Consider the following 18662-nt stretch of genomic DNA (forward strand, 5'->3'; position numbering starts at 1 on the left):
TATTGAAAGAGCTCTTTCAGCCTTAAACATAGATTTTTTTAAAAATCATGTACTGTTTGTGAATATAAACAAAATTAATTTGTCAAAGTTTTCCAAAAACTTCTTCATATTAGCATTGTGACTTTCCACTTAGAGTTGTCGATGGAAAAAAAAAAAAAAGATTAATCAGTCGATCTAAGAAAGAAATGGAGGCTTTTATTTGAGCCAAATTGAGGATTATAACCTGGAGAAAGCCTCTCAGAAAGCTCTGAGAATTTTTCCATCTGTTAGAGGTCAAAGCACAGTTATATAAGTTTTTGAGACAGAGTGCTATATGTTAAATGACGTATTATTGACAGTTTACACAATCCAGATCTATGTGTACACAGGGAGTAGTGGGTCATGGGTCATCATGGCCTTTTACAAGAAGGAAGGTTATCTCCTAAGGAGGTCTGGTTAATGCAGGTGCACAATACACACTAAAGGGGAGGGAGGAGGCCCAAACAGGCAAAGAAAGATTTTATGTTTAAATTTTTCTTGTCTTGCCATAAAATATGAATTTTATTTCATCAGAGTCAATGATGTCTGTAGTTTCCACATAAGACTGCCTTCTCTACCCTTCAAGAGTGTTGGTCTTCCAGCATTTCTTAAAGGAGCCCATAAGAGAATCAAAAGCCATTGGCATTTGATTGCCCTTGCATTTATGTAAAGCTAGCCTGTTACTGAACTTAGGTTCAGCTGCTCACTGCTCGAAAGCCAATACTCAGACAAGTGTTGGTTGGAAAAGAAAGGTTGCTTTATTCAGGAGGTCAGCAACCTGGGGAGAAGGCAGACTCATGTCCAAAAACCAACTCCAAAGATTCTGGGAGAATCATTTGGGGAGAGGGTCAGAGTCTTCCTTATCTTCCACTGCGTGCAGACTTTCTTCTGATTGCTTGGTGGTGAGGTAACAGGGCGGTGCTGCAGGAATCTTGCTCTCAGCCTGAGTTTACCATCCTCCACCTGCGTGGGGACCTTAGTTCCTGCAGCAGAACCCAAAGGTTATGTATATCTCTTGAGGAGGAACCAGGATCGCTGCACTGTTTCTTGACTGCTCCTCCTTTGTTTCTGCATTCCCTCCCTTCCCTGATTAGCAACTGTTTGAACCTGCCCTTTGGAACTCAGGGAAGGTCAGGGAAGCTGAAAGAAGCCTGTTTCCTACAAACAAGAAACAGGGACAGGGAAAGGATTTGTACCCGGGAGGGACCCACAGGGTCCTGCTTGGTTTCAAGCCTACTTTAAAAAAAAATTTAAATACATGCAAAAAGTATAATTCATAAATGTACAGCCCGATGAATTATCCAAAATGGGCATACCCATGTAAACACCACACACGTCAAGAAATAGAACTTTACTAGCACCCCAGAAACTCTCCTGCCTTCCCAAATATTACCTCCTCTTCCTCCTCAAAGGGAATCACTACCTTTCTCACCATACATTGGTTTTGCCTGTCTTTTTTTATCTAATGGAATCAGACAGTAGGCACCCTTTTGTGACATGAAGACTTTTTGTAGTTAGAGCTGCCCTATCCAAAGATAAAGAGGACTGAGGACTCTATCTGGAGAAAGTGCAAACCCCCGCCCGCCCTCCCCGGAGTATGTAAGCACAGGACAAGTCTCTCAAGTATCAGATAAGGATCGGGACTGTCCAATCCTGAGATTCTTCGGTTCCATGGTCAGTTGTCTAAAGAGGTATATCTAATTACCCTTGTATTAATAACTTGTGGGACACATTATAAAAAGAAGCATTTTCATCCATCATATGAAAATATGGATAATACCTAATGCTGGGGAGGGTGTGGAGAAAAGGACACTTCCATTTACTATTGTGAAAGTATGTGATATAATAATTCCGAGGGCAATTAGCTAATACCTACCAAATTTTTAAATGTTCATACTTTTTGGCCAGCAAACCCACGTCTTGAAATCCATCCTCCAGAAATACTTGCAGCAACCCTGTACTGTGCCTCAATCTCCTCATTTCTAAAATGGGGACAATAGGGACTTCCCTGGTAGTCCAGTGGTTAAGACTCTCGGCTTCCAATGCAGGGGGCACTGGTTCCATCCCTGGTTGGGGAACTAAGTTCTTGCATGCGGCATGGCCCGGTCAAAAAAAAAAAAAAAAAAAGGGATAGTAGCACCTCAGTGGGTTGATGTAAAGATTAAATGAGCGCCCCTCCCACCCCCGCCCTTCGCACGCACAAACAGTGCCTGGTACACACTCGCCTTTGTTTTAGAACATTGGGACTGTTTACTTGATGTTTTCCCAGAAGACCAATAAATCTCCAAATCTCTAATTTACTCCTACCAAACACAGCCCTCAGGGAAATGAAACTGGATTCGTGTTTGTCTGCGTGTGATCTCTGGGAGGCTTGTTAAAATGCAGATTTTCGGGCTCACCCTAAGCCCACAGAACAGAATTACCGCTGACGCACCCCGATTCAGGACTTTAATAAGTTTCCCACGTGTCTCACGTTATCCAACCTCCCAGATGCCCTTTGCTGAAGGCCGGTGAAGCCCGCCTACCAGAGGGCGGCGCTCTTCCCCAGCCCTCCAGCCTCCGGCTCCCGGAAGGGCGGCTCTGTCCGCCGTCGGCGCCGCACTCGCCTCTCCTCTTCCGCTTCCGGTGTCCCCCACAGCCATGGCTGCTGCTGCTGCCGCCGCCGCCGCCGCCGGCCCTGGGGTGCCGCTGTCCCCGGACGAATTGCTTCCGAAAGGCGATGCCGAGAAGCCTGAGGAGGAGCTGGAGGAGGAAGACGACGAGGAGGTACTGGGCGCCGCGGGGCGGGCTGGGAGGGTGCGGGCGGGGAGCGGGGGTGAGGGCTCTGCGTGCTGCAGGAGCGGGACGAAGGCGCGTCGCGGCGCCTGGAGAGGTCCGAGCAGAGGCGTCTCCGGGAGGCGGGGTGAGGCCCCGCTGGGGCCGGGGTGCCCCAGCTCCAGGGGACCGGCGTGTCCCGGCGTCGGGGGGTGGTTATCGCTGCTTCGGCCCATATCCGCGCCTCCTCCACCACAGTTAGATGAGACTCTGTCGGAGAGACTGTGGGGTCTGACGGAGATGTTCCCGGAGAGAGTCCGGTCCGCGGCTGGAGCCACTTTTGATCTCTCCCTCTTCGTGGCTCAAAAAATGTACAGGTAAGGGACGAGGGCAAAGACATTGGGGTGTGCCTGGGGTGACTGAGGTGCCCTGAATGAACACGGGCTTTGGGAGCAGCAGACCTGGGTTGGAGGGCAGCCCGCCAGCTAGATCACTGAGTGACCTTGGACTGATGCTACTTTAACCTTTCTTGGTCTTTATTTCCTCGTCTGTAAAGTGAGGATTCTTATTGGGCAGGGTCGTTGTGAGGATCATCTCAGATTATGTGATGTAATTGATGTGTAAGTAGCACTGTGAGAACTCAGGAGAATGTTCAGACTGCTCTCACTAGATGCACCGTTCCTGGAACTGCTCCTCCTGTTTCCGGTGGGAGTACAGAGCAGGAGTTGGGTAGAACACGCTTACCAAAAACATTGGAGCGTGCAGGGTGAGAGATTTGGTTACTGGTGAGTTCTCGGTGAAGCTGCGTGTTTTTGTCTTGGCATCATGCTCCCGCTCCCGCCGCAGGTTTTCCAGGGCAGCCTTGTGGATTGGAACCACTTCCTTCATGATCCTGGTGCTTCCGGTCGTCTTTGAGACCGAGAAGCTGCAGATGGAGCAGCAGCAGCAGCTGCAGCAGCGGCAGGTGAGCCCGGACCCTGGGCTTTTTGCCAGTAGTGGAGACGCAGGGTGTTTATTCCTCCAGCACCTATAGGTAGGGCGGGTAACGTGCCGGTAGGGATTGGGATACGACCTGCACTCTTTTCGGTGCCTGACTGCGCCCTCAGCGTTGTTTTCGTAGACCTTGTCTGCCTGGACAGGTATGATGAAGACGAGAGCCCTAGGTCTGTACAGTGCCTTACACCCCTCCTTTTCTTTTCCAGATACTTCTAGGGCCTAATACAGGGCTGTCAGGAGGAATGCCCGGGGCTCTACCTTCACTTCCCGGAAAGATCTAGATTGTTACTGCTATGTTTGGCCTGTCTTGGTGGGAGAAGTTTGAAAATTCACTAGTGTTTGAACTGCTGATTATTGGAATTTTTTTTTATTTTATTTTATTTTTTTTTAACTTTGGCACATTGATCTATCTAAACCTGGTGGGGAGAATTCTCCCCACATTGTCTCATGGAGAGACTCCTCACTTGCAGCTGTGCCCTCCATGCTCTCCTGACTTATTTCTTCTGTCCTCACTCTGATACCAGAGTGCAGCAGTACAGACGGTTACTCCAGCTCCGGCCGTCCCACCCCTTTCACTCAATTACTTCTGACGGAAGATCTCCTCACTATCCCATTGTGGGGTAGGAACTGATGCCATCGGGAAGGATGTGCCCCTGACCATTAACGACTGTTTGCTTTTTAAGAATGGGGATGTTGGAGAGGGACGTGCACACGAGATAAAATGCATTACAGCTGTGCTGTGAATTCCTGTGTATGTTGGAAAGGATGGAGGGAGGGCTGGCAACAGCTTCAACCACAAGATGGGGACTGTGGAGGACAGAGCAGGAGCTCATTTCCTCTGCATATTTTGGCTGTTAGACGTGTGTGTGTCTAAAAGAGAAAAAAAAGTCAGTGCTCACTTTTTCTATTTAAATATTAAAAAATGATTCCAACCAAAAATGTCTTCCAAGTGCTTGTCATACATACCTTGAAATTATTTAGACCATTTTAGAAGGGCAAAGAAAACTGCCCCTCACATTTTCTCTCACCTCAGCCAGCACCACCGTTTAATACTGACTGACCCCTTAGGCCCAAATTAGTTAAATTCCCAAAGGTAAAAAAAAATTCGTCTTTGACCAAGAACCTCTCTGACTTCAAGCAATCAGTTTCAGATCCACCAGCAAAGGATTGGGTCCATGTACTTGCACAGTCTACAATGACATTATACAGTTATAAAGGGGGAATTCCCTGGTGGTCCAGTAGTTAGGACTCTGTGCTTCCGCTGCAGGCAACACGGGTTCGATCCCTGTTTGGGGAACTAAGATCCCACATGCTGTGAAGCTCGGCCAAAGGGAAAAAAAAGAAAAACCACAATAATTATAAAGGACTTGTAAGGAATGACATAGTATTGCTATCTAGTCTGGGGATAGGAAGGTTGCAAATAGAACATCTTGGGTTTGTTCTTTTTGAAAATACGGTTGACCCTTGAACAACACGGGGTTAGGGGAACTAACCCTCCTTGCAGTCAAAAGCCTATGCATCTCTCTTTTCATTGGTCCTCGATGTGTCTGCTGTCCAACCAATCACAGTTCATGTGGCACTGTAGTATTTCTTGAACAAAGTTCACGTGTAAGGACCCACAGAGTTCAAACCTGTGCTGTTTGAGGATCAACTGTAATTGCTGATGAGCTATTGACAGTGAATCCAGCTGTAGCCCTATCTTTGAACTTCGTAATTTTTCCATTTCACACACATTTTTATTGGCATTGTGCTAGTAACAGTACTAAGTCTTTTATGTGGGTTGCTGGAACTATACTATACAATTTAGGAGGTGGTAGTATTCTCATTTTACAGAAGAGGAAAACAGTCCCAGAAAGGTTAAGTGATCTGTTCCAGGCTGAATAGAAAATCCCTGATCTGAATTCAAATCTAGGCAGTCTGGCTCAGAATCCTGCTATGTACTTGGTGCTGGGGCCTCCCAGGTCCTCTGTATAAATACATAATCTTCCACCTGTTAACCAGGGAAGAATAGTCACTTGTCAGTAAAGAAAACTTGTACTTAAGATTAGGGTTAGGGTTCTTCATATTGTGGAGTCTAGTTTTTACAAATTAAATCGGAAAGTGTCTCGGGCTTTTTCTGAATCAAGTCCTACTTGGTGAGTATTTTGTCTGGATTTTTGAAGTGAGAGGTCTGGCCAAAGCACAGTATGTCTCTAAAAGATGACTTATGGTGGTAGTGAATTCCTTCCAAAGCAGCATCGTACTAAACTTCACTTTTTTTAATGTACATAATTACAGAATTCAGACAGATGAAATTTATGTATGGAGTTTTCCATTTTTAATATTTGGTTAAACAAAATACATCTTTTGTAAACAAACCCAGCACAAGGCCAACAAAAAGGAATAAAAGCAAGAAAAACAAAAAGCCTAGGGTTGCCCCTTACTGGGCATCAGGGTCAGGCCTGCCCCCCTTTCTTAAAGGAAGTGGGGCTTTTTGCCCTTGGGCATCAGCATAGGTCCCTGTTCCTAAGCACCAGAATTGGATATGAACAGAGAAACCAGCCCTGAAATGTTTAAGCGTCTTTGCATATATCCCACTGGCTCATGGACTCCAAGTGCATGGGGACTCCTTTGAAGTGCCATTTGCACAGGCCCAAGCAGATTGGTGGCGAGGAGTTTCCTCCTCCTCCCAGGAAATGGCTTACGTCACTGACAGTGCCAGTGGACCCAAGGTCCTGCTTGTGACAATCAGCAAGGTTGGCTGTAACTTCTGGCTGGTGGTGGTTGGAATGTCATTGTGCAGGGGCGCAGAGCTCCCTGTGGTGCCAAGCAGGTCTGGTGTAGAAAATGGTGCAGAAGAGAATGCGGCCACTTGCTGAGAGGGTGTAATGCAGTAGCCGCTTGGTGGCCTCTGTTACTCAGCATAAAAAATGGCCTTGTTGGATTGAAGATACATGTGCAGAAAAAGTGCTGGTGTAAACATGCACTCCAGTCACAGTGGGGAGAAAGCCTCAGCTTCGTCCCGTTAAGCTTGCTCAGGCTGGACATGCAAGCCCCAGGCTGGCTCTGCTATTGGAGAGGTCTGGCCAGTGGGGCAGACCTCAGACCTGCCGAAACCACTGACCTGTGAGGGCTGGACAGGCCATCCTTGCCTGCCCGCCTGCCCTGAGACAACCACAGCCACTGTGGTGACAGGCGGTGTAGTATGACCCTTACTTCTCCTTTTGTTTTCCCAAGTTACAGGGAGAAAAGTGGCCTACAACTATTTAAAGAGGTAGGGGGCGGGTCCATTCTCAGTTGATCTGTAAAGGAAGCTACAGAGAGATGACAAAGCGTAACGCACATATCCACCCAACGTGAGGGCTCTGCTTCTTGTCACTGTAGCGACTCCAAGCCTAGGACTTCTACCCATTCTAGCTGCTCCAAGTCTCTGAAGGCTTATCTTCCCAATACTTTCCTTGCCCAACTCTGTCTCAAACTAGAATTTGATGTCAAAGGCAGTCTTATTTTTTTCCTGATTTTTGCCAGAGTGGGTCAGCTGGGAAAACTGCCCTTTTGCCTATCTTGTGCCCCAAAGCCTCCTAAACCGATGCAATGCAGTGAGGTGGGAGGGACGATGCTGGAGTGAGGTGGACAGGCTGCCCATGCCTGCCCCAGCCTGGTCCTGGCCGCATCCTCTTAGGAATCTAGCTCACCCTGTCACACTAGAACATCGCAGGATTCAACCACCCGGCATGGAATATTAGACAACTTTTCATCATAAAACTCCAAGGATGGCCATAAACCACTCTTAAAAACGGGGTAAGGGCGGCATTAAGGGTTGGAGACAGCATGCTGTACTGCTGCTGCAGTTTTGGAGATGGTTTCCTGAGAGGCCTTTTTGCTCTAAGTCCTTCAAACCTGTCACATGGGCTTTGCCTGTACTGTGTCTTCAGACCCACTGATTGCCAGGAAAGGGGAAGTGGAGGCAGCATCTCCAGGTGAGTCAGAGCAGCAGTGAACTCCAGCAGAGCCTCTGGCAAGTCCTCAGAGAAACGGGGAAATAAGCTAAGACCCACCTTTCTTTCTCCTCTCTTATATAAAACAAAAGTCTTCCATAGCTTGCCCTAAGCACACAGAGCTCCTACTTTCCTTTCCCAGAACAAGTAACGCTGGTTGGTTCTGTAACAGTCCACACGTCTGTCCTATTGCACTGTCAAATCTGAGGGGAAAAACCCGATGAGATGTTTGGGGACATGGCAAGGGCAGACCCACTATAGAGGCCACAGCACATCACAGAGGATTTCGGGGGTTGAGGTGAGGGAAGGCTGGGTAGAACTGTGTTACACATCAGCCCTCCAACTCTGATGGGCCTCCACCTCTTCTGGTACCACCAGCAGGAGTTCACAGTTCTTTCCTCGCAAATGATGTTTTAGAAATTTCCTACAGGAAAAAAGGGTAGATGAAAGAGAAAATGAAAATAGTAGTAAAACTGCAAACTCCAGTCTTGGGGCCACGTGTTCGCCAGACAGGACCCTTGTTATTTATACCCTTGGCTGCCCTAAACACTCTAGTAGTGATCTGTTCTTGGAGGAGTCCACATTTGGTTACCCCTCAGTCTGTCCAGTTAAATTTCCAATCTGAATTTTTGCTCATCCTCATGTGTTACTGCCAACAGTAGCCAGTTCTGTGAGGAACAGAGCCCAAAGTACTCTAAAGGACTTCTAATTGTAAAAAAAAAAAAAAAAAAGAAGAAGAAGAATAAAGAGTTTCCTCTTTGGTTCCAGGGAAATTTAGCCCCCTCTGGCCCAAATGTTTGCCTTCCTTTCACTGAACTGGCAGCTATACTGTCAAGTTGGAGAACGTTACAATGCCAGTCCCGCCAGACTAGAAAGCCAGCATCCCAGGTAATGGGACTTCTCTACCAACAGGATTTAATGTCTTCCTGGGCCATCAAAGATTCAGGTCTTTGAAGTCTGAAACCCTATGATTCTAAGTAACAATAAGGAGAGGATCCAAGGAGCTAGGAATTTCATTTCCTTTGTCCAAAGATAAGCTCAACTTGCCACTACGTCAGCCACACAGGTACCTGAGCTCGCCCTCGCCTCCAATCCATTCGGGCATCTTCAGTTTGGAGTCGAGGTTGTAGTAGGCACCTCCCACCTCTCGAACACAGATCCAATGCTGCCTTTTGAGTGGCAACTTCAGTGGACCCCAACACAGGCTGGAGGGCAGATTCATGATGAAGCCCATAACGTTAGTGAGAGCAATGGCGCCGACATCCCTGCAGAACAGAAACGGTGTCAGGCTCTGCAGCAGCCAACTCCCCAGGATTCCCCAGCTGTAACACCACCACTGGCCACCTCCCCAGCTGAGTGCCAGTTCTCATCAAGTCAAGCCTGGTTCAGTTACCTGCGCTTGTCCCACCAAACAGCTTCATAGCCTTTGGTTTGAAGTGCTGCCATAATGACGTTCACATCGTAGTTCCCATTTCCCAGCATGCTCTTCTTGTGGGGGGTCACCATGGTGTTTGGAGACAACCTGCAAATGTGAAAGGAGGAAAGCTGAGACTTGCTGGTCAACCTAACCCCTCCTGGCCCTGCACTGGCAGGGACAAAAGAGCACTTTACACCACTGCCCCTGGAAGCTTGTTTCCTCCCATTCAAATAAATGTAACGAGTTTTTACCAAAGTATTTTGAAGTCTGGGCTCCTGCTGCCCTAGGGATTACCTTTCCATTTATGAAAAACGATAATTCAGTAGCGGTGGGGCCTATCTGCCTGCCGTTTAGAAAGTGTGTCTCCAGTGAATTCAATGGATACAGAGAATGTTCCATGAAGGAGTCTCATCTATGAAATCCCCGGTCTTCCCATTTCTGCTGTCTTCTTCCTTGCTGATCTTCCTGCCTTGATACAGCCTTTTTTTTTAACATTAAAAATAGTATTTGATATTTTGATTGCATGGGTAGCATTTCTTACTCTTATTTCTTACACTTTAAATGCTTTCTATTTAAGGCTTGCATACTTGGTAATCATCAATCATTAAATACTCAAAGGCCTACAGGGGCTCAGACAGGTAAGATAAATGTATGAACTGGGGCCACATAAGGCAATAAAAAGTAGTAAGGCCCATATTAAACTGAAATTCATGAACTACCTAAAGGTATTCTGAATATACACGTGTGTAAAATACCTGAATTAAAAAAAAAAAAACAAACACAAATTGGAAAAAATTTTTGTACCAGATAAACAAAACTCAACTGCAGTCTGGTTTGCTCACTGGCTTTAAGCCATCTTTGCCCAGGCCTCTTTAGCCACTCCTCCATCTCATGACAAGGTCAGTTCGGAAGGCATTCCCAATCCTATTAATTTGCTTTCATAGGCTGCGCAGGCCAGGACCTGAGGAAAGGCCATCTTGAAGGAAGGGGCGGCATGCCTTTCACCTCTGTGTGAAGGCGAGGAAGGGAAATGTCGTGAGTTCCTCAGGAATAAAAGTGGAGAGCGGATGTCTAGGAGGTTGCTGAATGCCATCTCCAGAAGAGAATCAGATCTTTAGGTCAACTCTAAAAACTTAAGAAATCTTATACTCTATATACAGCAACCATACTGATATTTTTCCAACATAAAACATACTCTTGCCACTACTTAAACCCTCCAAGGCTCCCAAAGCACTTAAATATGATCTAAACTACTTCCTCTGGCCTGCAAGGCCCTTAGGATTCTGCTGACCTCATCCCTACCTCTTAGCACAAACACCTTCTCTCTGCTATCTGAACACACAAAGCTCTTTCTCACTTGAGGGCCTCTGCACTCACTGTTTCCGCTGTCTGGAATCCTCTTCCCCTAGATCTCCACTTGGTCTGCTCCTCATTTTTTGGGTCTCAAGTGTTATTGCCCTAGAGACCTTTTCTGACCCCCCAACCTTACGTTTCTCCCAGTCATTTCCTCTTACATCCACCTGCTTTAATTTAATTACAGCTCGTGTTACTACTGGACGTGTTTTCTGACTTGTGTGTTTTTCCACACTAGAATGACAGCAGGGGCCTTCTCTACCCATCACCAGACCTCAAAGAATACCTGGCACGTGATAGGTGCTCAAGGGACGTTTGTTGAAACGTTTTCCATGTTTATTTTGTTTTCCCTCTCTCTTGCCCTGTAAATATTAGCGGACCCTTAAAATAATAAGGGCTTATATGCTAGCCTCCAGAGTTAGCAAAGAAGGGGATCTGAGGACACTAAACTCCACTCTGCAACCAAACTTTGTTCTACCTGTGAAAATAAATACCGTTTAGTGAAAACTTCTCTGCCACGCCTGATGACAGATGCTTCCATATATGTATCTCATTTAATCCTCACAATAAACCTATAAGAAGCTATGAATTATTACCATTTTATGGGTTTAGAAACAGAAGTTTGGTGATTTAAAATGACTAGCCCGTGATCACTTCCCTTATAAAGGACAGAACTAGGATTCAAACTCGGGTTTGTTTGAATCCAAAGTTCTGCTTGCTGTCTTACGGCAAGGACTCATGAATCAGAGTGGCTGGTGGCACTGGGCTGATAAGAGGAAAGGCCAGCTGAATCCCTTGGCCTGGGCCTAAAATGTAGCTTAATAGGACAAAGGCTCTCAGTGGGTTCTTGGGCACTTGGATTAAATGAGAAAGCATATGAAAGTCTATCTGAAGATATATCAAGTTCCTCTCCCTTCACCAACTTTTCAGTAGCTTCTCAATACCTTCAGAGAAGTCTCCAGCCAGTAGAGGCATGAAGGTTCCAGCAAAGAAACTGCTGAGTCTTCCACCTCTTTCACCATCTAACTCCCTACCAGGCTCAAACCTTAGTGCTGCGTTTCCCCCCAGTGTGCTCCTCAGAGGATCACAGAGGCATTTAATACAATAGCTGAATGAATCAAGTAAACAGGTCTCCTACAGGTTTTCTTGAAGCCCCTAATATGCTAATATTTACCTTGAGTCTTGGGGAGAGGGTGTACAAAAGGTTTCAGTTCCCAAACTGGTTTGACCACACATTTTTTCTGCGGTGCACCTTCTAGGACTAGTGTTCCAAGTGTCTCTTCTCCTTGTCCTACATATTCAATCTCAGATTCAAATCCTTGCCTGTCTATTCCTACTATCTCTCCCCTAACTGGAGGCCCCTCACCTCACACCTGGATTTTTAAAAAATTTTTTAAATCTTTTGGCTGCACCATGTGACATGTGGGATCTTAGTTCCCTGACCAGGCATCGAACCCTCGTCCCCTGTATTGGAAGTGTGGAGTCTTAACCACTGGACCGCCGGAGAAGTCCCACACCTGGATTTTTTGAAACAGGTTCCTAAATTGACCTCCTTGCTTCCAAATGCTCCTTCCACCTATTCAGCCTTTATGTTCCTGCCACCTTCACCAAGGTATCATTTCACTCACTTACATAAGAACTGTCAGTGGAGCCAGTTGCCTGGTTGGCCAACTCCAACCCTCCCAGCCCCACTTGACCTGCTGTTTCCCTTTCATTGGGCTTAGTGTACTTCAGGCACCATGACCACGTGGCCTCTCTTCTTTTATCCTAGTTCCTGTTTCAAGCTAAATCCTAAAGCTTCTTCAAGCTCAACCTGACATCCTACCTCTTCCATGGAATCCTTCCTGGCTCCAGTGCAGTAGAAAAAGGAGGGAGATCAGGAGGACCACACACATCTGAGTTCACATCCAAGCAGCATCAATATCAATTCTGAGATTTAATCTCCATGCCTGTGAGCTTCTCTGTAAAAATGGGAATGATTCCTATCTTATAGGACCATTGAAGAATTCATTTATTTTATACATGTCCAACAAAATAGTAAATTCCCAAAGCAAAGGGGATGACTCATCTCCTCTCTATCTCTCACAGCTGGGCAATGGCAACTGCATAACCATGTGTTTGTCAAACCAATCAATATAGGAAATGCTAAGAATGGTTTCCATCTCACTCCTAGAAGAGCAGCCATTTGAATAAGTGGGATCCATCCAGTGTGCCCATTATACCAGTGCTTGTTTTTACTTTGACAATAATCAAGTGCCCACTGTGTTAGCTATTTTTATGAGATTTATCACTTAATCCTTCCAACAAACTTGAGATAGAAATTAACCCCATAGTGTAAGTAAGGAAGCTGAGGTACAAAGAGGTTATGGTGACTTGTACAGTCATATACAGCTACTGAGTGGCAGAGGTAGGATTCCACCTCTAAACCTAAAGCTACAATGAACAGTCTCCTGGATATTTCAACACACTGATCCCACTGAATTCCATGGGAATTCTACTCTGTCCCAGTGGAATGTCTTCTTGGGACTCCTCGGCAAACTCCTATTCAGGACTGTCTTAATTATTTCCACGGAAATTCTGGACTATACGCTAGCCTCTCATTTTTGTCACCATAGGCAGAGGTTAGAGCCACAAGATTTGAAGTGATTTACAACTGAGAAGATGGGTTCTCGTCCAGGTCTCTCCACTGATGTCTGTGCCCTCAGTTAAGTCTCTGGTCCTCTCTTGTAGTTACCACTGTGTCTGGCTAAGGTGATGTTTCAGGTTTGAATGAAAAGGAGATGTGGAAACATTTCATCAAGATTCCTTTTTTCCCTTAATTTTTTCCTTTTTATAAGTTCTGAGGTGTGACCTTAGAAAATATGGCTCAGAACTTCCTAATGTGTTTTTAAATTATTAAATACATAAAGCACAGATTAAATACATAAAGCACAGATCACAGCGCCAGGCACAAAAGTACTCTGTAGGTGTTGGCGATGACGACGACGAGGAAGACTCTGCCTGGCCCCTGGATGAGAAAATTTAAATCTCTAGAGGTTAACACTCAACAACACCTTTTCTCAGTTTACAACCACCATATCTTTAAATGTGGCTCCTTCCTTTAAATGTGTGCTCAGGGACTTTTTAATGGGGAGGCAGGAGGGCTTCTCTGTGGTAGAGGATGTTCACCAGTATCTACAGTCTCTTATAGTCTGACCTTTTCTCCAATTTCAGTTGTTCATCCTTTTAAAACCAATGATCTCTTTGCTATCACTGCAATCGTGACCACTATCTTCAAATCCTGGACTGAGCCTGTCACACCTGACTCCTCTCTTCCCTGTTCCTGTGTTGCTGCCGAGTCATTAGCTTAGTCCTGTCTACATTCCTATTCATTTCTATTCCAACCATGAGTCATCTCATACCCACAACTGCATTGAAACTCCACCCTGCTTGTGTATTTCTTCTGTCTGGCTAAAATTCAACTTCTAGGATGAACCTCCTCTCAACAAATGACATTAATCAAAAATTTTGTCCCATTTCTACCATTCATCAGCCACATCTTCAAAAAAGCATAGAACTTAAGATGTGGGAATTAAAAATTATCTAGTTAACATTACTGCCAACATTACTCTTCTTTTCCGTTAAAATCCAAATAGATTATCTTTTTCCCTTTAGACTGCTCTGAATTCCATGGTTCTAAATTCACTTAAGTCTTTTCTCAAGGCCAGGTCAATGGACAGTTCTAAGATGTACTTCTCAGCAGCTGAGTCTTGTTCAGCTTGTTTTCTTTACAGTGTGTAGTGGTGCCTGGCATACTGAAGGCAGCTAGTAAATGTTTGTTTAAAAAATTCTATCTCCTCTCCCTCACCTCTCCTCCCTTTGTTTTTTCCTCTCATCCCTTTCACACTTCTTTGTTTCTATTTATCCACACAGAATCTTCCCATATTAAATACTCCATACGGAATTCCACCTCTGGAGTGGTAGGGTACATATATTCTCATATGTACTGGTCTGCTGTTACTCTGAGGTGGATCTTTACATTGTGCTGATAGGTACCTGGGGGAATGTAGTACAACTTGCTGAAGCTTCAAAAGCCAAGAATAGAACTTTGGTTCCATGTGAGTGTTTAGCAAATATTTAGCATTCTTTCATTCAGGGAAAACACAGCTGAAAGAGTCCTGCTATTATCCACAAACAGCTCATAGCCCACATCTTCAAACCCAGGCCCAACTTTCCAGCAGGGTGAACAGCTACTGATGATGCAATTGCTCTAGACGCCTTCCCAATACTCAGGAAGTAGCAGAGCAGATAGGAAAGCAGGCCCTCCATTCACAAAGCTTGGGACCAAATCCTACAACTAACAGCTCTGTGAACTCTGTTCCCTCATCTGGAAAGATGAAAGATAACAGGATCTACCTTTTTTTTTTTTTTTTTTGGCCGCACAGCATGTGGGATGTTATCCCCCTGACCAGGGATCCAACCGGTGACCCCTGCAGTGGAAGTGCAGAGTCTTAACCACTGCACCGCCAAGGAAGTCCCAGGATCTACCCTTAAGATTGGTGTCAGGAGTGAATTAACACAAGGAAAGCACTCAGAACAGTGCTTTGCACAGAGCTGAGTGTTCATCTGTGTTAGTGATCATCATCATGGCAGATCCAGGCCAAATTTAGAGAAGTGGAAAACTTCTGAATGGACACACCGAATCTTGGAATTGACATTTACTAGTGAGTGAAACTGGGCAAATTGCTTAAATGGAACCCTAGTTTCCTAGGATCACTACTGATAAGGTTGTTGCAGGACTGTTACAGAGTACCAAGTACCAAGCACATTCAAGGATTCACTGTCAGTCTTTTTCTTCTCCCTAGACTTCGATTAGGAAATAATCTGCAAATATCCAATTCGGAGTAGAAGATATATTAATGGCTGGCCAAAAGGAAGCAGTCTAGTGGACTGGCCTCCTTTCTACTTTCAGTTACATGACCTAGCAATCTGAGACAAATTATCTCACCTCCTAGGGCCCTATTTCCTGAGAAGAGTTAATTCTACTTGCCAGATGATGGCCATGATGCAAAGGACACATCTGCCCTGCTAAGGCATTACTATGGTTATTACTGGCACTGGAAAATAATTACTCTCATTACAATTTTGTCAGCACACTGAGATTAACACTCTTTTAAGAGAGGGCCTATGGTTCTTTCAGGGTAAGTGGTCCATACCTATGCTTCATAAATCACCCCAAATAGGTTGTTCCCAGCTGTAATTCAGGCCCTCTGGGGCAATCATTTCATCTCTGAATGGAGTCAGAGAAGGGTCTTCTGGAACTGCCAATATACATTGCTTGAAGAATTCTTGGGCTTTCTCTGCACTGAGAATTGAGCTGGATAACTCTTTATAAGCTGGAGTAGTGAGACAGGCTCACTGTCAAAAGTTGCTATGGACAGCACACATGCTGAACCAGCCACTGCAGAACCATTTCTCATACCCTTTGAGAGAAGAATTTTAGAACATCAAAGCTGACAGAAGAAAGCTGAACTTCTATCAACCTGTCCGGTAGCATTTGGAAAGTGGATAAGAAAGGCCCTCTAGAATGAAGTAGAAAGGAGAGGGGACCTAGAGTCAGCTTCAAATCACAGCTTTGCTACTTAGAAGCTATTTGGACAAATTACCTGACCTTTCTTTCTGTTTCTTTATCAGTAAAATAGAGACAGTAAATCTACTGTTAGGAGAGCTACACAAAACACCATATGAAGAGCACCAAGGCCAGCACATGGCCTCGCAGAAAAGCTGAGCACTGTGTATATACCCTTCTTATGGAACCCACTACACTCCAACTCTGATGACAGGTGACTGTGTACATATCTTGTCCCCCTTCTAGACTCTAAACTCCTTGGGGGCAGGACTTGAGAGGCATTAACTGCACAGTGGTCAACAGCACAGCAACAACAAACCTGGATTCAAGCCTGGCTTCATCTCTTGTTATGGTACCTTGGGCAAATTACTGAACTTCTCTGAGCCCTGTCTTCATCCATAAAATGGAAATGACAACACAGGTTCCAATGGATTGTAGAGGGGATCACTTGAGATAACACCACTGAGGCTCTTAGCAGGGTGCCCAGGCCACTGTAAGTGCTCAGTAAGTGGTCCTGATTATTCTCTTTCCCATTCCTGTGTCCCTTATACCTGCTAACAGCATTTAGCTAACAATCCCTGTTGGTTTGAAGGTTTATGCAGCAGAGACGTTGCCCCACGCACAGAAATTCAAAAAGACCACAAAAGTATAGAGACACCAAGAAGGAGGCCCCCTACCTCTGGAAAATCTCTTGCAGCGTTTCCCGGGTGAAGGCATTGCTGTCCTGGAAGACGTTATTGAGGGCGTGCAGAGCACAAAGTTCCCTGCGCTGTTTCTCATGGTAGATTTGTAGGGGTGCAGCCTGGGGCAGCTCCAATGATTCGGATTTGGCCTTGTCTCCTTTCCATGGCACGCAACTCATGTTTTTCGTTTTAGGTTCCAGAGAGGGCTAAAAACACCCCACTCTTCCCTCCTGAGGAGGAATATAAGCTTCTCAGTCTTTTCAGGATTCCTGAGGTCTACCTTATTTTCTGGTGTCCATGATTTATGCTTTGTCACGGGGAGAAAAGGTTGTAATCAAAAGGAAAAATAATCCCCCTCCTCTCAAAAGAAAGATAACTTTTGGATTTAGTGTATTTTGCCACCACTGTCGAAGTGCAGAAGTTTTAAAAAATCATATAAAATCTAAGACCTTGTTTTCCTTCTCCCACCCTCCTCTTCTACCCCTTCCAAAAAAACACGATTTTCTTGCTGTATTTTCCTTTCTGCAAATGCCAACCAGGCCTCAAGGCAGGAGGACCGAACGGAGTCGGTCACATCGCTCCTTTTCTTCCATTTCTTTGGAACCACAACGCCACTGACTCAGGAGACAAGGCCTAGGTGGTGGATAAAACGCAAATTTCGAGCAGCTAGCGAGGGCCGGCCAGCGTGGGATCGCGGGCCCTGCTGGGGCGTCGGGAGAGTCTCTCCATCCTCTCGGGTACGGTGGGACCCCGCGGGGCCGAGGCCGGCGCAGCTCCCTCGGAAAGCGCGGACTCTCACCCTCTCGCCGCGGCCCTACGGGGGAGACAACTCCTGTCAGCTCCGGCGGTCGGGCGGGCCGCCGCAGAGGACCAGGCTGCCCAGGGAAGCTGCGCGGCGGGTCCGGCCCCAGCCCCAAGGAAGGTCCTGCACTGCGACGGGCAGGCCCGCGAGGGGTGGGGCCGGACAATTCGTCTCGCCCTCGGGGGCCCGGGCCCACCCAGCTCGCCGCCCCCACCCCAACCTCCCCGCCCGTCACGTGAGTGCAAGCCGAGGCGCCCTCCCGCCGCTCCCCTAACCCTGCCCCCGCCCGGTCCCCCGCGCCGCCGGGACAGCTTGCGGACGCGCCGCCGGTCGCCCCCTCACCGCTGCACGCCGCCACCTGGAGCTGCGGGCCGCCACCTGGGCCGCGCTCGGGCGGGCGAGCGAGCGCGCGCACCTGAGCCCGACGTCAGCGGCCCCAGCCCGGCGCGTGCTCCGAAAACGCCCTCCTTCGCCGTCCCAACTCCCGCCCCGCCGCGGCGTCCCCTCTGACGTCGGCCTGACGTCAGCGGCGCCGGCTTTGGGGCCGCGGCCGCCGTGCGTCTGTTTCACGGGTGCAGGCTGCGTTGGGCCCCCTGGCGGTGTGGGGTGGGTAGCCCGGCGGCGGCTGCAGCGGCGTCTCGCCGCAGGTAGAGCTAGTGCCCGGCTCCTCGGCTGGTGCCCGGATCCTCTGCTCTCTCCCTCCGGGGCTGGGCAGGCCGGGCGGCCGGCGGGAGTCCCGCCCCGATGCCTGTCCCGCCCCTCTCCTCCCCCGGGCGTCGGCTCAGTTCCGGGGCGGCGACCCATCCTGCGGCTACACTTCGCGATTCTCCGCAGCGCTCCTGTCCTTCTGATCAGGCTTTTTGGGCAGAGTGCCTTCGCGAACCCGGACTAGTTTCACCTGCGCTGGCCGTGTTATGTTTGTCTAGCATGCCGTTCGCCAGGTGATTTCAAAGCACCTTACTGACGCGGTCGGGCGCAAATTCTCTTGTTTAGTGGGCCCGACCGCCCTCACTTTCCAGGAGCTGTGAGGGTAAGTGCCTCGCCGGGAGTCACG

The 18662-nt window shown here is 47.2% G+C and overlaps 2 protein-coding genes across 3 annotated transcripts; one reads left to right on the forward strand and one right to left on the reverse strand.

Moving 5' to 3' along the window:
• The first annotated feature begins 2647 nt into the window (after positions 1-2647).
• On the forward strand, positions 2648-4707 carry TOMM22 (translocase of outer mitochondrial membrane 22). Its single transcript, XM_059934855.1, has 4 exons — positions 2648-2784; positions 3031-3149; positions 3619-3736; positions 3975-4707. Exons 1-4 carry the CDS (start codon positions 2659-2661, stop codon positions 4047-4049), a joined length of 438 nt encoding a protein of 145 aa, XP_059790838.1. The 5' UTR covers positions 2648-2658; the 3' UTR covers positions 4050-4707.
• Positions 4708-6057: 1350 nt separating this feature from the next.
• Positions 6058-18478, reverse strand: JOSD1 (Josephin domain containing 1). 2 transcript variants are annotated; one of them, XM_059936982.1, is made up of 5 exons: positions 18024-18350; positions 16801-17620; positions 9139-9267; positions 8816-9010; positions 6058-8169 (listed from the first exon to the last, which is right to left on the reverse strand). In XM_059936982.1, the coding sequence occupies exons 2-5, from the start codon at positions 16983-16985 to the stop codon at positions 8070-8072; spliced, it is 609 nt and encodes a 202-aa protein (XP_059792965.1). In that variant the 5' UTR covers positions 16986-17620; positions 18024-18350; the 3' UTR covers positions 6058-8069. The 2 variants fall into 2 exon arrangements, with proteins under 2 accessions (XP_059792965.1, XP_059792964.1); XM_059936981.1 differs by lacking the exons at positions 6058-8169; positions 8816-9010; positions 9139-9267 and having other exon boundaries at positions 16981-17620; positions 17951-18478.
• Between the last annotated feature and the right edge of the window lie 184 nt (positions 18479-18662).

The sequence above is a fragment of the Balaenoptera ricei genome, chromosome 10 (assembly GCF_028023285.1).
Source record: "Balaenoptera ricei isolate mBalRic1 chromosome 10, mBalRic1.hap2, whole genome shotgun sequence".
In the NCBI taxonomy this organism is placed as follows: Eukaryota; Metazoa; Chordata; class Mammalia; order Artiodactyla; family Balaenopteridae; genus Balaenoptera; species Balaenoptera ricei.

Bases quoted from the DNA above. Each gene is read 5' to 3' on its own strand.
- TOMM22 (XM_059934855.1), top strand. From the start codon at position 2,659: ATGGCTGCTGCTGCTGCCGCCGCCGCCGCCGCCGGCCCTGGGGTGCCG. The intron at 2,785-3,030 runs GTACTGGGCGCC...CCTCCACCACAG, and splicing joins AGGAGGAAGACGACGAGGAG to TTAGATGAGACTCTGTCGGA. The intron at 3,150-3,618 runs GTAAGGGACGAG...CTCCCGCCGCAG, and splicing joins GTGGCTCAAAAAATGTACAG to GTTTTCCAGGGCAGCCTTGT.
- JOSD1 (XM_059936981.1), bottom strand. From the start codon at position 18,412: ATGGGTCGCCGCCCCGGAACTGAGCCGACGCCCGGGGGAGGAGAGGGG. The intron at 17,621-17,950 runs GTGAGGGGGCGA...TCTCCCCCGTAG, and splicing joins CCAGGTGGCGGCGTGCAGCG to GGCCGCGGCGAGAGGGTGAG.